This window comes from Corvus cornix, chromosome 3, assembly GCF_000738735.6.
Source record: "Corvus cornix cornix isolate S_Up_H32 chromosome 3, ASM73873v5, whole genome shotgun sequence".
NCBI classification, from domain to species: domain Eukaryota; kingdom Metazoa; phylum Chordata; class Aves; order Passeriformes; family Corvidae; genus Corvus; species Corvus cornix.
The window spans coordinates 36,873,313-36,891,655 of record NC_047056.1 but is presented as its reverse complement, the minus strand read 5'-3'; the positions used below and the strand labels follow the sequence as shown (position 1 = coordinate 36,891,655).

General features: G+C 40.4%; 1 protein-coding gene across 1 annotated transcript; it reads left to right on the top strand.

Annotated features, from left to right (window-relative positions):
• The first annotated feature begins 1,020 nt into the window (after window positions 1–1,020).
• On the top strand, window positions 1,021–16,630 carry LOC104684353 (plasminogen-like). The gene is made up of 13 exons (XM_019281161.3): window positions 1,021–1,126; window positions 1,745–1,801; window positions 3,941–4,076; window positions 4,715–4,821; window positions 6,114–6,228; window positions 7,253–7,416; window positions 7,990–8,119; window positions 8,243–8,361; window positions 9,806–9,968; window positions 10,839–10,969; window positions 11,831–11,990; window positions 13,515–13,616; window positions 16,305–16,630. The coding sequence occupies exons 1-13, from the start codon at window positions 1,078–1,080 to the stop codon at window positions 16,420–16,422; spliced, it is 1,551 nt and encodes a 516-aa protein (XP_019136706.3). The 5' UTR covers window positions 1,021–1,077; the 3' UTR covers window positions 16,423–16,630.
• Window positions 16,631–18,343: the final 1,713 nt, after the last annotated feature.

The window sequence follows — 18,343 nt, the reverse complement described above, 5'->3', positions numbered from 1 at the left end:
TGGTGTCACTCCTGCCCATTCTCAGTGGCTACCCACTGATATCCCTCTGCAGTGCCACAAAGCTGAGGCCAAAAGGCCACTTCCCCACTGACTCCTCAGCAGCCCAGGGTGCATTTCCCACTTGTGCCCTGCAGGCGTGTACCTTTTGACCTCTGCCTTTACCCCAAGTGACTCCCAGCACAAAGGGGAACATGCAGGGCTCCCACCTTCCTCCCAACTATCGTTCTCATCTGCCCTCCCAATCCCAGCTAAAGGCTACTCTGACTGGCCAGGCAAACCAGCTGAAACTCCTGAAGGCATTATGGCTGAGAATGCCTGGTTTGCCTTAGCTGAGCCCTATGGGGTTGACAGACGTGACAGATGTTGCTGAAGTGCATGGGGCACCCTGCGTACACCCTGAGGTCTGGGCAGACTTGAGATATCAGTGGCTTTGCCTGGGGGTCAAAGGCATATCATACACTGAAGCAAAGTGAATGCTGCCTCCCAAGTCATGAACAACAAAAAACAAACCAGAAATGGAAAAAAGCTGAGGGAAGTAATTTTCTTTCCTCCAGAAAGGGCACTGGAGGTTGTTAAAAACAATTCTGATACAGATTTAGCATTATCAGGGTCTGTTTTGGAGGACTGACTTACACAAAAGCATAAACCAGAAGCAGCTCCAATCTAAAGCAGTCCAAGTCCGTGACTGAAAATACTATTGAGACATAAAGCTGAATATCCAGAACTGTATAGAATTAGATGTGTGGACTGTGTCTTGTTGCCATACTTTCCACCACTATGATCCTCATCTTTACCTTAGCAAAGTGATGCCAAGCAATCTGAGAAAAAAAACCCAGGTCCCACAAAAGAAGAAAGTGCCTTCACATTTCCCAGTATCCAGTAGAAATTATTGAGACTGATTTGGTAATCCATCCAAATCAAGGTTGTTTTAATAGCCATGGCAAGGGGGGCACAGCATGGGAGAATGATTAACTTAATCCTCCTACCTTGTTTGTTTGATGCTGCCTCACTCCAGTGCGAGTCAATAAAACTTTGTGCACTGACACACAACTTCCAGCACCTGCCAGCTGGGCCAAAATGGGGATTAGCAAAGCTGCCTTTCTCTTTCTTTTCCTGCTCAGCTCAGGTAAGAGTCCTTTGACTTCTGCTTGTCTAGGTGAGACTGGGGGCAAACACTAGCAAGCTCTATGTGTTGAAGGTAGATCCCTAAGCCAATGCATCACTCATTTCCTGGGCAATGGCGGATTTGGGCCTTGCAGGTCAGAAAGAGTTGCCGTAGAATGAAGTGAGAGCTGTGTTGTTCCACAGTCGTGTTCATCAGTGACACAAGAAGAGCAGCAGCTTTGGTGTCTGCATGGGCAACTCCTGGCTCCCGGCAAACATCTCCCATGTCCAGAGATGGGGGCACCTTTGGGCAGCCTGTCAAAGGCTTGTACAAAACCCATAGCAGTCAGTGAGAAGTCATCTCTGATTTCAGCAGGCTTTGGATCAAATGCTAAAGGTAAAGCTGTGCTTACTGCCAAGCATTGTTAAGCACAGTGGTACTGATCTTCATCCTTTATGACAGGAGTTTTAAAGCTTTGAAATGGAATATTTAAAACAAAATTTAAAATGAACAGGTTCCCTTATATTCCAGAAATTTCACATTCTGTTTTCAAACACTTATAATAAAATGTTCTCCTTTGTTTTCCTGATGGCAGTAGGTAGAAATTTACTCTTCAGTAACCTAGATCACCTTTTCCAGGAATATCTTCAGAACTCTTTTTTACAACTCCAAAAGAAGATAGGTATTCCACTAAAGGTAATATATTAATTTTAAGCTTATCTACAAATTCTGTAAATCAATATTCCATGTGCAGTATACATTTCAATCAGATGTCAATCAGATACCATACTCTCTTGTACTTTGAAATTACATATAGTTGCATGGCACTTAAATGACTTTTTAAATGTACTGATAAATATGTATCAGTACAGTTTTTATGAGTTTTTAATAGTTCAGACACTTAAAGTCAGAATACCAGGGACATATCATTGGATGATTGTGCCAGGTTATAAAAGACAACTAAGGAAGTGGGGGGTTTATTTGATCATTGTTATCAACTCTAGCTGACTTGCTTGAAAGTGATGATCTACAACTGCCTTAAAAACCAATTTTTATGTCTTCTGGGTTAGTATTGGTCAAATCTGGAAAGATGCATATATAAAAGAAGAAACTAGTTTGTTCACATATATTTAAATATTCTGTTCAATTATCATGTGCAATGTCTGGGTTTATAAAGATTTTAGTCAGACTAATACATTTCCCTGATGCATTTGAAATCTTTCATATTTTTTTCTTAAGTTTATACTTTGCAGCGTTTTTCATGCAACCTTTTCCTTTCTATTATCTAAGCTTCTGCCAATCTGTGTTGCCTTTTACTTTATGCATGTCATCCAAAATCCCATGTAATCATTCTTAAACCAACTGTAATAATTTTTTTTTTCTTATAGTCACTGAAAAGGAATAGTATCCAAAGTAGTGCTCTTTGAAGAAACACAGAGTTTTAAGATGAGTCAATAAAGTTTGGAAAGGAGTATTTTCCTGTCCTGGTCCCCTGGAACAGTGACCTCAGTTAACTTAGGAAAAAATTCAGGAAAGGAAGCACTTGTTCACTGAATCCATCAGGAGAAATTAGTAGTCTAGACTATTGGTGCACCACATAGTCCTGCTGTAACAGCAGGATTAGATATGGGAAGCCTCAGTGTCAGGGATTTCTTAAGACGTGGGGTTTATAGCATTGAGCCAACTCAGCAAAAAGACACAGAAAATGCCCTCAGCCAATTAATAATCTTACTTTCACTAGCGGCCCAAATACCTTTTATTTTGTGTGAATCTGTGTCATATGGAGGTAGATGATGAATGGCCCATATGTCATGGGAATTAGTAACACTGGAGAGATGCTGCAGTGAATTCAGCCCTAATACGAATGCATAAATGAAAGATTCACAACATTACCTGTACAAAATTATGAACTTCCTGCATCTGTCAATAATAATCTAGATCAAAAAAATGAAATAATTAAACCATATCACTTGTGCAACATTGTAACCTGATGCTGGAGATGGAAAAAAAACTCTTGTAGAAATTAGGAACAGAAACATAGAATCTTTATAGACATAAAAAGAAAAAAAGTTAATTAGATGGCAAACTCCATCGTGAGCAACAGTATTTTAGAGGTGTGTTAAATGTATTAGCAGGTACATCATATAAATCTTGTGCACATGCAGTTTTCAGATATAATAACACTAATTGATTTACTAATTTAAAATCTTGGGTTAATTTGTTGCAACAGAGACGTAGCCTGACAATTTCATTACTAAGTCTGCTCAACCCATTACAATAAAACAATGGTGGCCACTGTAAAAGGCTATACAGTAACTTTCTGATTGAGGTTTCTTGCTCTAGGGCAGGACATTTTGGGACAAACAACTAGGCAGTGACCAATAAAACTATAGGGATTGCACAACCCACATGACAGGCCATAATCTCACATCCACCTCATTCATGCTTCTCCAAAACTTTGATACAGGTATCACTTCCCTTCATCTTTCTCTAATCAGTGTTGACACCACTTAATCTCTCTCTCTGTTCCCCCTCACTCTTGTTTCACATTTCTTGTTTTTACCTTCAAACTCCTGCATAACTCTAATCAGAACTGCCTCTACATCTTTCTTCTGCTGCTTTTCTCCCATGACATGTTGCAGTCATTCAGCTCTGATTGTGTCAGGAGACAGAAATCACCTCAGAGTTCATCATCTTTTAACCAGAATTATGCAAAATAAATTGTGTCTTCACCTGTCCGAGCTACATGGAAAATGGGACTGAAATCCACAAATCTTCTTAACTGCAGAATTCTCATTTGTAATGTCTGATTCCTTTCCTTTCCTTTCCTTCCAGTGAAAGGAGATATACTGGATGACTATTTAAGAACAGATGGTGTTTGGATACTTACTCGAAATAAACAGTTTTACAAGACAAATAATGAAAAAGAATGTGCAGAGAAATGTGAAGCAGAAAGAAATTTAACCTGCAGGTAATTTCTGTTGAATCTTAAAACAGTGCCATTGTGTGTGTCTGCGTATCAATGATATGTTCCTACTGTTGCTCAGAACCAACATCCCCACTCTGCTGCAGCTCTGCCTACAGCAGTGTCTCCCATGCCTGTGCCTTTAGCTTGTGACTTATCTCCACTCATAAATCACCACAAGATCAAGTAAAGAGTGGATTTACAATGTACTACTCATTTTATAGTAAATGTTCAAGCTCCTGTTTTTATCCAACGTTACACGGAGAACTGCTTGAGCCTCTTTAGCTGGATGCTGCTTTGTTTCACAAGAGTGAAAGGTTTCTAATCCATTGTAGGGACAGACACTAGCCTGAGCAGCTAGGATGCTGCTGATAATGTTTTGCCAATGCAGTTTCTAGTTGCCCACACAATAACTTATTCACGTAGTCATATATCCTGAATAAGTGAGCCACTTGAGAGTAGTAGATAACACTAACCTCTTACTCAGTGTCTAAAGTACTGAGTGCAGTATCTGAAAGATAAAAAGGAATAGCAGTGCTACCAAATTAATAATTTATAGAAAAATAATTATGAGTTGTATAATTTGAATTGCGTTTAAAATATTGCTTCCTATGTCAATATTGCTTCCTTCTCAATTTCAACAGGGCTTTCCTATTCACCAGGAAAAAGCTAGAGTGTTTAACACTGGCTGAAAATGCTAAAATGACAGTGATGTTCACCAGCACGGACACAGTTCTTTATGAGAAGAGAAGTATGTGTACAGTAAGATGCTACATATTTACTCATCAAGCCTATTCTAATGGCATCCATCTGTTCTCCACTGCAGTGCTGGAGCAAATTCCTGTACAGGGCAGAAAACTAACAGAGAATTTGGGGGCCAAACAGGAAGAAGCCACATTACTAAAAATGCTGTTCAAGAAGGATCAAATACCAAGGCCTAGATCCATGGTGGTTTCTATGTGCCATTTGAACTCAGAAGTTACTTGTTGTCTTCCTTCCAAATCCAGTTACACAGTCTTCACCTCCTCTCCCTGGGTGTTAGATATGTCCACATTTATTATTTAGACAGGCTAAAACAATTTAGGAGGAACCTCGCAACATCAGAAAGTCCATGGGCAAGGCTATTGACCAGCCATGGACATGCTGGGACCTGGGTCTCACTGTTGAAGCAGCAGTGACTAGACTTTTGGTCCCTCCAGAAGTACCATGACAAACCAGGCAGCAGCTTCCTTTTAGCAAGACAAACAGCACAGACATTTGTAGTCCCAGCCACAAACTGTGATGGCAGTAACTATTGCAAGGTGTTCCAGCAAGGCTCAGTTTCTTCTATCACATTGCTCTCCTGTCCTTGCTCTAACATTTCCATTTTATATTTTGAGGTTTAGGGAGACTCCTCTTGTGCAAGCCAGAAAGGGGAAAAGGAAGGGGAAATCAAGATCACTGCCCTGAATATCTGGAGATTTTTCAGTGTCTGTTGCCAGTAAAAGCATCATCAATAAGATCTGCATTCTCTCTGCCTTGGAATCCAACTAGAAAAATACCTGGGATAGTCTGAGGCTAAGATGAATCAAAGATTTGGGGGCCACTTATGTGACAAGTGTATTTTGATAACTAAATATTTTTGGCTTAAAGGGATAGTTGGATGACACCCACACTGCAAATGTGCTTACAAACAATGCCTTTCAAAGAATCTCCAGCTGCTGGTGAAAGACATTCCTATTTATCCCGGTATTACAATAGTATAAGCATGCATTTTTTGCACGTCAAAACCAACTGTGATTTGATATAGCTGATCTCTTGACTTGATTTTGTTAGCTTTATAGCAATGCTTCAGAAATTTTTCTCATTAGATGCCTAGTAGTTGTAACTATTTTCTTTTAAAATACATTATAGAATCATAATGTTTGCAGGCACAAGAGGTTCAAAACATGAGTAAAACATGTTTCAGCATGTACAGATGAGCTTCAGTTATATCTGCAGATTTTCAGTACCAGGAATGAATGTTGTAACACCTCTGAATTAACAAATTTGATTCCATTTCAGTTTACCTTATGGAGTGTAAAAGAGGGATTGGGACAGACTACAGAGGAACAGAAGCCAAGACTCAGAGGGGTATTCCATGCCAGAAGTGGGCAGAAAAAATACCCCACAAACCAAAGTATGCCTATTTTCATTTCTTTATGCTGTTCTGAACCTCTTCCAAGCTTCTTCATCCTCATATATATACACAGATTTACAGCGCAAGTTATCAAATCCTGTTGTCAGGTGACTTTTTAAAACAGCTTTATCTTCATCTGTATTGTTACTTTTGACTCCACTGGCAGAGAACTGCAATGATCTGGATAAGGAAAGGATGCATTGTCAGCTAGGGAAGTTGGGTCTAAATGTGAGGTGTCTTAAGCAGATTAAATGCTCCTTCTCTCAAAACTATGAAGATTTTGCTATTGGTGACAGGGGGGTCATAATTGCTCTGCTCTGTATAAGGTGGTATCTGTCCACCTCTACGGCCCCTCTACCTGCCATACAGATAGTCAAAAAAAACCAAAACATCAAGAAGAGTATCCAAGGGTCAAATGGACCTGACCAGGTAGAGTTTTCTCAGGGCTGTTTGTCACTGGGCTCCCTGAAGCAAGTGGGGAAGCAGAGGTCCTGTTTCCTCTGATTTATGTTGAAAATTATTTTTGTTGTTATTCTAATGAAACTTGAATACACTTGCTCAGATAGTTTAAAAGTAATTTGGTCTTGTCTGGGAAGATTACTGTAGGAAGAAGCCTAGCACCACTTGCTTCAGATCTCTGTGTGACCTGGTTGTGTTTGGTGAATAGTCTCTAGAAATACATAACTTTTAAAGTAGCTCCATTAAGACAAACACGATAGAGCCACAGGTTGTCCCTACAGCTGGATGCATGTAATTAAGGACAACAACTGTCCTTTGAGATTGTCATTGTCCTTGCAGGCTGTAAGCTTGCTCCTTATTGGCAACTGGGACCTAGGGAGAAAGCTACTAATAATGGTAGTTACGGCATGTTTTTTCAGTTTTCATTTACGGCTTACAATGGGGAATCTGTTTCTCTCATTTTACTGTGAATGAATAAAATTCACAGCTAGGTGCACAAGTTGGACATTTCCCTTCTGTTCCACCAAAGTATGGGAATTAAAATAGAATTTTAATACTATTACAGTTATACACCCGAAAAACACCCCAATGCAGGGCTGGAGGAAAACTACTGCAGAAATCCTGATGGGGATGAAAGTGGACCTTGGTGTTACACAACAGATCCTGCTACGAGATTTGATTACTGTGCCATTCCAGAGTGTGAGGACCAGGTCACACACACTGGAGAAGGTATATTTACTTTCCAGAGAAGGGATGTTCAAGTAGGTAATATTATTCCTGCTACTTTTTGGTGCTTTATTTTTACAGATTGTTTTCAAATTAGAATTTAAATCAAGCTGAACTTAAGAAGTTCTCAACTCAGAGGTGTTTTCCTAATTGGCTTGAGTTATCAAAGTTCTTTGGTAATCATGGAAGAACTAAAATTTTCTGATAATTTGCTGATATAGTTTGCTTTATCTTCATCTGTCTTGTTACTTTTGACTCTACTGGCAAAGAACTGCAATGATCTGGATAAGGAATATATTGCTCTTGTACCAGTAATTTATGTAATTGTAACAAGAGTAAAGATTGACCCAAGTGCTGTGTTACACACTGAATTCCTATTGCTAGCAGCACATACAGATACAAATTCCTCCCTGCAAGTGAAACATATTCCTAAAGCATTATTAATTTGGCCAGGCTGTAATGCAGAGTCTTCTGAATTCCTTTCATTGTTAGCCTGAGCAAACCCCACTTCTCCTTCCAGTGTAGTCTTCCACAAATAGGCTGGTGCATTCCTCACTTTGTTTTCCTTCTGCCTAGGACCTACAGGGGAGTGCATGCAGTGTAATGGCGAGGATTACCATGGACAAGTTTCAAGAACAGAGTCTGGACTTGAGTGCCAACGCTGGGATGCCCAAGAGCCTCATATGCATGGATTTACCCAGAAACAGTGAGTGATGCTCAGCACTGAGTTCATTCCCACAGAGCCTGGGAGACCCTGCCTGCAGTCAGCCTTGTTGATACATCTGGCCATAGCTGACTCACGAGCTTCTCTTTCATTTTCAATGTGCAGCTATCCAGAGAAGGATCTGAACATGAATTATTGCCGCAATCCTGATGGTGAACTTCAGCCCTGGTGTTTCACTACCAGCCCAAATAAACGCTGGGAATATTGCAACATTCCTCACTGCTGTGAGTCTGATTTCCTGAGATGACTCCAGAGGGTAGCTCTTCTCATTAAAATTATGCAGGGAGGGGAGAGACAAGAAACCACAGTTCTGAGTAACCTAAACATACCTCTGTGAAGCAGGAGAAGTGCACGTTAATAAGCAGAATCACTCATTAAATTTCTGTTATGTAAAACCAGGTATGGTCAGTGAGGACGCAGGTGTCACGAAGAGCAATAAGGCCAAAGATGTTATGGAAAACCATAATTTGCCTTTAACCACTTTACTTTTCAACTTACCTGGGAGGCAGGACATTCAGGTTAAATCAGGTGGTAGTTTACTGCTGATCTGCTAACTCACAGAAATCATCTGAATTGCCATGTGGCCACACTGTGATATTTTACCTGGGTCTGATCAGCACAGCCAGCACTGCCTTTTTCTTAGCAAGGGATGAATCCTGAGAAACAAGTTCAGACCTCATGAGAGAAACCTGACATACCAGCGAGCTAGCTTAACTCATTAAGCAGAGACCACTAAATCTGGATGTTTCCAAGGCACTGAATTAAGAGATAACATTGCCAATTGTAGAAGTGGATTGTGCTTTGAGAAAAAAAATTTAGAAGTGTGTTTTTCCTCTCTAGAGTTTGCTTTCTTATGTATCTGCACTTGCCAGTGCTCTAAGCAGTGGGGTGTGTTTGCTAGATGTAGTTCTCTTCACCATGCTTAATTACAGATGGCAGAATAACTATTTATAGACTTCTGTATGATAAATTGTGAATGTTACCAAAGCATTTCCATCCTGTGACTAAAACTTAAAGTTTAAGGAACACACCAACCTTTTAGGGTTATACTCATGTCTTTGGGAAATTCTGTATATTATAGGTATGTGCTGTAAATGCATTTTCCATTTGCCCTCTGCAGGTTCTATGTCTCTGATCATTACTCTTATTTTCTTTGCTGCTCCCCACATGGCAGACCATTTCACTTTCTTCCTTTTTTTCACTATTCCTTCTGCCTCTCTTTCCCAATTCACTGGCTCCAAAGGCTCAGCTCCAAGGTTGCTTTGCTTTCTCTCACAATTTCTTCCTGGCCCTTTCTGCCCTTCCATGCTACCTGTATTATATTACTGTACTCCATTTCACTTGGGTTTACAAGACTGTACAGGACTACTTACTGCCTTTCCTGTTCTGCTCTCAGGGGACAGCATGCACAGAGTCTGGATCAATCCAGCAGAGTTATTTACTGGCTGCTGTAAAAGGGCAGACATAGGACATCCATCTGGCAGTCTGGAGGCTCATAAAAATGTTCTCTTTGATTTTGACATGGCTTTTAACCAGATTAACCTCTGCTGAAAGAAAAAAAAAAGCATCTTCAACATTATATTTTTGAAAGCACTACTTATCAGTATTTTTCTCCCTTCCCCTCTGTGCTCTCCCCTCCCCTCTCCTTTTTTTCTTTTCCTGTTCCAGCTACACACCCACCAGTCTCTGGCCTAGACTCCCAGTGTCTTTCAGGGAAAGGAGAAGGCTATCGAGGAAGGATATCCATCACCGAATCAGGAAATGCCTGTCAACACTGGAACACACAGTTTCCTCACAAACATGGTTGGATTCCTGACAGATACCCCTGCAAGTACGCTGAGTCTCTCGTTGTAACAAATACCAAAGAACAGAGTTATTCCCTATGAATCCAAATGCAGAGGCAAGAGGAGCACAGGTTTTCCTCATTTATGTTATGTTGTACTCTCGCTGTTTGTCAGTGCTCATTACTCCTGTCCAAGTCTTGCTCTTCATTTTTTTCTGCCTCCCTGTTTATTCTCAGGTATTTTTCTCACCTGTCTCCTCCACATCCCACTGCAGAGCTATAAGTAGTTCACTACTTTTATATTAAAATTCCCTTGGCTGTGTTTTGGCACATTTTCAACGCATTACTCTTCTGGAAGAGTGATGCTCCAAGGACAACATACTCCAATACATCCTTGTGCTCCAAGGTCAGAGGAACTGGGTTTGCAGAGCATTAGCAATGTGCAGGAATAGCTGGGACTGACTGGCTTATAGCTCTGCAGTTTGATCCAGCAAGTTTTCCTAGGCACGTGAAACCCTGTCCATTATCACAGGGCAGAGAGCAGCGTGCACCAGTGCTCCTATCTACACACTTCCAGTCTGTCACATCCAGCCTTGCCTGGTTCTGACTGTAATCTCAGGGGTATCAGTGCCTTCTGTTTTGAAGTCAGCTGTTACTGCTGCATCTTGGCCTCAACAATAAGAGCAGAAAGTGTAAGCATCGGAGAAGTTCTTCCTGTTATCTTCAGCATTTATACCGTAAAGTCGAAGATCATTGATTAGTCCCAAAGCAGTGATGCATGGGTTAATCAATCTCCAGAAAGAATAAATACACCACTGAGCTGAATTCTGCATGCAGTAGTTGTTAATAGTCATGCACGCAACTCTTCTGGATTTCTATGAATGGTTTAAAGTCAGTGTTCCTGTTTCCTGTTTTAAGGGGCTTAGAGGAAAACTACTGTAGAAACCCTGATGGAGAGAAGAAGCCTTGGTGCTATACCACCAGCAGCAGCGTTAGATGGGAATATTGCACAATTCCTCCCTGTGACAGGACAGATCAAGGGATTGCTGGTATGGATAGCGGAGTGTACTTGTGATAAGGACTTTAAAACAGTGAAAGATTTATTGTTTCGTATTGTAAATGTATTAACTCTTTTTTTCAGTCACTTTGTCACTGTTAATGTTTGTCTGCCTGGCATGTTGCAAAATCTGCCAAATATTAAACTTTCAATGGTTAAGGAAATACAGTGATGGTTGCAAATCACTAGTTGACTCAACAGAAGAATTATAGAATGAAAGATATTTATGCTTTTATATTCCTTTTTTTCCCAAAGGCAGGCCAATTATAGCAAGTTCATTGAAAAATTAAAAGCAAGTTTAAACAGATGAAAAATTGCTAAATAAAATGAACTCCCATTTTTGGAAATTAGCAACAAAAATAGGATAGGAGCTTCCAAAGCAATAAAAATCACATTGAAACATTCATTCATTTAAGCACAAAAAATAACAAGAAAGTCTTAGCACAACCAAAAGGATAATAGAGAGATTGAAGTTTAACATAATGTCTGAAAAATTTATCATGGGCACAATCACCAGTATCTAATCTTTGAGGATTTTTCAACTTTCTTGAAGTTGAACTTTCTTGAACTTTCTTATCTTTAATTCTAACATGTTCACATAAGCCAAAATGAAACTGACTGGTGAACACCACCTTCACTGAACAACATCTAACATAACCAGTTAAAACTGTGAAAGTTTTCTCAGTATGTTTGGAAATGCCCTTCTGCTGCAGGTGTGATGATTTCACTGGATGCTGTCTGCATAAACAAGTCATTCATTTTTGTCATGCTGTGTGTTTGAGGCTTTCTTGTGCCTGCTCAGTAAGAACATAAAATTCTGATGCCAAAGACCAGTTTCTGTTGTTCGCCGCAGATGTGCCCGCACAAGTTCCCCAACCAGAGGAGTGCTACCGAGGCAAAGGCCAGAGTTATCGTGGCACAACTTCCGTCACTGCATCGGGAAAGAAGTGCCAGGCCTGGAACTCCATGTTCCCACACAGGCACATAAAAACCCCAGACAGATTCCCAGACGCGTATGTTTATCTCACTTTTTCTCGCTTTCTCTGGCAATAACTATTGCTGGTTATATTATCTTTGCACATCTATGATTTAAAACACTGATAGGGAATATGTCTATAAGAGTCAACTTTTCTAAGATACAGAAAGGTTTTCTGTTAGTCTCATTTTTAAGAATTGTGTTTTCTTGTTATCTAAATTCTGTAAGTAAGTAAGATACAGCTGTGTCCCTTACTCTTAAATCTGATCGTCTGTAACCAACACCAGGAGACTTGTATCCAGAGACTGGGCATCTGCTGAAATATGTGTTTTGTTTATGAATTTGAGACTTTTTGTTGTGGCCTTTCTAATGATTTAATCTGGGGAGGACACAGCATTTATGATGCAAAACACGCAGTCAGATATATCATGCTTAGAAATACCATCTAAGTGTTCTTTGCAGGTGGAAATGGGCACTCAGAATTGCATACGCTGAAATTTCCCCTTATCTGCTTCAGACTAACAAAACTGTACCAGCGCTGACTGGACCAGTGATAAGATAATCAACATCACTAATGTGCCAGTTTTTAGTAAGTGTAGGAAAGCAACAGGATTACAATTGTGAGGAAATACATCATGCTTGGTGTATTATAACTATAACCAGGAAGGGTGATACTTTTCTTATTTTTTTTCCCTTTTTATGATGTCATCCTAAATAATTTGAAATTTTCAGTTCTATTTTGGCATCAAAAAACTTCAGCATCCTCAGAGGGGATGATATCTTTCAAAAACATTTAAAAAAATTAAAATCAAGCTGTGAAAATGTGGAAATCATGTTCTGTCATATTCAGAGAAAAAGCATTTCAGTTCTTTTTTATTCTGAGACTGTGCTGTGAATCAGGACGGGGAAACACTGCAACTGTGAAAATTATTGAAGAGAGAAATTCTACTCCCCCGTGCCCCAGCAAGCACAGACATGGTAGTGGTCTCACTGAAGTCAGTAGAAACGGGGTCTGGGGAATATAAGAGGGAACCAATTGCATAAGCATCTATTTGCCATTCTTCTGAATATGAGAACAAACCCTTTGACATTTAAAAAAAATTTTGGAAAAGCCTAAGTGCCCACCAATAGTATGAATCTTCCTCCATATTTATTACTAATTCACACATTCTCACAGTTGTGTATGCTTATACATGCATACTTAGAAATGAAAATAATTGCCATATGGGGCAATTATTTAGGTACTCAGTGCCTTGAAATACTACAGCCAGAATATAATAGTATATTATAAGCCAGTAAAAGAGTATAAGCCAGTAGTTGAATTATGTTTCCTTATGCATAAATATATTCAAGACTCCAATATGCATGTGAAATATAACTCTTCACTAGCATCACAGCCACGAATGTGTTTGCTGGTAATAGCATATCTGGCCATAAATAAAACCAATAATAAATGTATTTATTTGTACATAGTAGATGTACATAGTACATCTTTTTGTCAAGATAGTCCTATGCTTACTTTCAGTCTTACACAGCATGACTGTAGACTTTATTTGTGCAGGGATTTGAGGGACAACTATTGCAGAAACCCAGATGGTGACAGCAGCCCATGGTGTTTCACCACTGACCCCAACACGATATGGGAGTACTGCAATCTCAAGAGGTGTGATGATCATACACAAGAGCCTGCACCAATGACTACCTTGCAATGATGGAACAAAACATTGGCCCAACTACACCAACCACATCTGGTAACAGCTGGCTATAAGTGTCACCTCCTGTAGAACCTGTGGGTAAAGGAAATAGCAATCCATCAAAATTACTCGAGTGTCATGGTTTAACCACAGCCAGAAACTAAGCCAGAACCATGCAGCTGCTCACTCATTCCCCCATCCCTTCTTTGGTGGGGAGGAGAACTGAAAAAAAAAAAAAGAGTCATGAGATAAGAATGCTTTAATACTTGAAACAAAACTATGTATAATAACTATAATAATAATAAGAGCAGCAATAATAATTGTAATGAAAACATGAGAGAGGGATAAAACCCAAGGAACACAAGTGATGCAATTCAAGTGAACAATACAACTGCTGACCAATGCCCAGCCTGTTCCTGAGCAGCAATTAGTGGCTCTGTCCAGTGTATGTAAAAAACATGTTTTTCTACAGTTGGAATATCCCTGTGGCCAGTCCAGGTCAGCTGTCCTGGCCTTGCTTCCACCCAGCTTCTTATGCACCTCCTCACTGGCAGAGAATGGGAAACTGCAAAGTCCTTGAGTTAGAGTACACACTACTTAGCAACAACCAAAATACCAGTGTGTTATCAACATTATTCTCATACTAAACCTGAAACACAGCACTGTACCAGCTACTAAGAAGAAAATTAATTCTGTCTAAGCCAAAACCAGGACACTGACTAGGCCTGCAACATAACAGTTACATCCCTCCTGCAGCTTTCAGATCTGTACTGCTGAATTTTGCAGCAAGCACTCTTTAGTTAGTACGTGTCCTGTAGCCTATGTCATTTTACAGTGCATTCTGAAGGACGTCTTTTTAATTTACATGAACAAGAGGAAAACAGACAACATTTCTAGTATTTCTCTAGCCATGTGCTACTGAAATACAGAAATGTTGCTATTATAGGAATTTTGCTTGTTTTCAGGGGGGTGATCTTTGCTTGTGTTGTTCACAGGCAGCTTTGTTTTACAAAATGAGGTAAACGAGGTTTTGCTCTGTCCTGTTTTGTTACTTCCTTAATTAATAGTCTACATTGGTCAAAGTGGTATGACATTTCTGAAAGTATAGTGGAGCTTTGCATGGGTTACCTATTTTGCAAAGGAAGGTGGAAGGGTTGAACAAAAGATACATTCCTAAATTGAGTTGTGTGCTCTTCTTACTCACATGCAGCAGAAAAAAAGTACCTGTAGCAATGTCCTTGGAAGCAAAAGTTGCTCTTTCAGTCTAACGGGCTGCTGAAATAAGCTTCTCTCATCAAAGTGCTTACTGATACCAATTTAGTAAAAACCTTGAAATCTTTCCAGATATTTGCAATATGTTACAGAAAATGTTTAGCCTGAAGTTCCTTCATATGAATATGTAATCATCCTGAATTTATGAATGGAAGTATCAAAAATAGTTAATTGTGTGGTGGATTTACTTTGGGAAGCACAGATAACTGTCAGGTAAGAATAATCTTTGAGTATAAGCAGGTCAATGCATATAATTTGGACTTTCAAGGCTCAGAAACAGTTTCAGAAGCTCAACAATTCTGCACGAAGCCCAAGAACTGAGGTATACACAGCATTTTTTTCTTAAGTCACACAGTCAACCAGACTAGTAGGCAAATTGTGTAGGGTAATATCCTACTCATACTAGCCCAGTGCTGTGAATACCCCACTCACCTGAAGCAAAGCCTGTAATACACTGCCTGAACATAGAGACTGTGGGCAGTGCATTCATTGATAGAGTCAAAAATCATTGGACATAGGTATTTATATGCTGCATGCCTGGATTTTAAGGAACAGCATTAAAACAGTTTAATTATTTTTGTCCAGATCAAGTAGATCGGGGATGTGGAAAATTAGGAAACTTCCACTTTTTTATGTGTAATTGACCTTACAGTGATCTGGGGATGTACTCACATCCATGACTGGTGGATCTTCAGACCAAGAGCATGGCCTGGATGCTTAGAAACTACTTTTTTTTCCCCCAATTCTTTTACTCTAGTGATGCCTTTTCCTGGTCTTAAAATCAAGACTCAAACACGGTTAGAAGGGGAAAAGGGGTTTTACCTCTGTATTTATTTTAAGGATCCTTAGGTGCACTAAGTCCAGGTCGAATGCACCAAAATGCACACATCAATGCCCACCCACGAAAGATCTGGTATAACAATATAGGTCTTACTAATTAGCATATCTATCAAAAATTCCCCAATGAGAGGCTCCAGTGAGCCTCCCTTCCCCAGGAACCTTCCCCTGGATGTTCTATCTCAGTTTACAAAATGTGTTCTGGAGAGGACCTTGGTGTCTGGGGCTTTCTGATCCCTAACTACGAGGCTTCTAAGATGTTTAGTCTCCTAGCTTAACAAAATTAAGTCTAAGAATGTAGGCAAAAAGCACTAAGAATACAAAAAGCCATAAAAAGGTATATAAAAGGGGTATAAAAGAAAAGGCAAAAAATCATCATGGCATCGCCAGCAGGTCTAATAAAACACTTTCTCTCTCTCAAGTCCTTGTGTCAGTCACATTTTGAGGCCTTTGGAGTTACAATATTATTCCTGCCAGTATTTTGCTGTTTGCATGCCTAGTGTCTCTATTACTAGAGGAATCACTTTATACTCTCTTTTCCTCCCTAGGCTGAAGTTGAAGGACCTCTGGTCTGCCAAGAGAAGGACATATTTGTCCAATATGGAGTCACTCTTGGAGACTGGACTGTACTCAGCCATCAAAGCCTGGTTTTGTCCGAATTCCTAGTTTTGTTTCTTGGATCAAGAATGCAATGGCTTCCCACTGAATCTGGATGCAGGCTAAGTGCCCTGGAAAGCAGTCCCTGTGTCAGAAACAACATTCCAAGCATGGTTTTACAAATTATGTAATAATTCATAGGAATCTTAAATAAATACCACTACTGGCTGGGTGTAAGTAGCTATTGCAAAGCAATAGGCAAGCTGACCAATTGCTACTGTCTGTCAGTGTCCGTGTTGTACCTGCGTGAGTCAACCATGTTGCACGTGGCAGCAGCTATAAGGCTCCTACTCCACCCCTGTTACACCCCAAATACTTAAATAGGCACTAAACTGAAGGTTTCTTTACTCTAGTTGGTGCAAAGGGAAATCCCAACCAGATATTCTCAAGAAGTGAAAAATCACACAAAAGTTTACTGGCAAAAATATAGAAAATTAAGGGATTTTGGCAAAAGGATTGAATAGGACATCATATTCAACACAAAACCACTAATAGCATTACTGAACATTAATTTAGTATTTAGCATTTACTTTCACCCGGAAACCTTTAAACCTATGAGATGTTATGTTACCCACAAAGTTCCATGAAAAGATAATTAGGATAAGAAAGACAGAGAGAAAGAAAGAAAGACAGACAGAAGAGAGACAGAAAAACACACATAGAGCTACCAGCTCCTAGGATTCCACCGTGGGTGAGATAGGAATTCCAGGAAACTGGCAGGGTCAAGGCCATGTGCTCACCTCGTGCTCCATCTTTTAAGCCCCTGGGCCTCCATGGGCCTTCCCCCTAAAGAGAGACTTCCAGTTGCGTGGCCAATCAGGGGCTGGGATAGCACCACCCCCCCCTCCCCATTTGATTGATTGATTGATAGCTCTGCCAGGGCTTGGGGGGTCTGGGGGCAGGGCAGAGTGCTGCCTCACCTAGCAGCACACAAGCATTCCAAACACCCCAAAAAAGACACTAAACTTATCCAGTCTCTGACAACCACTCCATGTTTCAAGACATCAACTGGGACCACGACCCTGGGACCTTTCCTCTCCTGGTCCCATCTAGCAGACGGAGTAGAGAGGAATGAAGAGGAAAGAATAATGGGAAATTGCTACACCAATAAAACCTAGCTAATATCTTTTTATGCAGTTCATTCCCCCCACCACCCTGTGAGTCAAAAATCTGCAGGACAATCAGGCTCTAGGGGGTGGGAATTCATGCAGCAGTCTTTCAGCACCCAAAGAATCCAGCAGATCATCCAAGATGCCCTGTGTTCTTGGAGGCGGCACTCTCCTTCTGTGAGGTTTAGCATTCTCTAACAGATAATTTACACAACTATTTGTGATACTTGTTGGACTTGTAAGCTGAGTTCCAAAAAAATCTTGGGTGAATTCAATTTAGGCCACCTTGCTTTTCGGACTCCACAATCTTACACTTCCAGGTATCCCCACAACCCAAACAAACACCCATGTCCCAGATCACCACCCTTATCCCTCCCACCAACCAGGTTTCAGGGAGATTCCCAGAACCTGTACACAGGGAGAGAGACAAGGTCAGTGGACATAATGGTGAGGTAAAGAAATTTAGCCAAATTAAATTTAATAAAGAAATAGATTTTATTCCGCGGCCGAAAGATCGGTCACACAGAAAGCCACGACTGAGAAAAGCAGCCCCGAGCCCGGGGTCGGAGCTGGGTGAACACGCATAGATCTGATCTCTATCGCATCAGACCTCCCAAGTTCACGACTGCTGCTTCCGCTGGTTCCTTCTTATACAGGTTTTGGGCAGAGTCCAAATTAATTCTATTTTTCTCGCAATTTAGCATATTCATGATGTTTTCTTGTCCCGAAGTTGGGCTGCACAAAGCCTTTCCTGGGTCTGATGAATTGTCCATCCTGGGTGATGAATGGGCCATCTCTGATGATGAATGGGCCATCTCTGG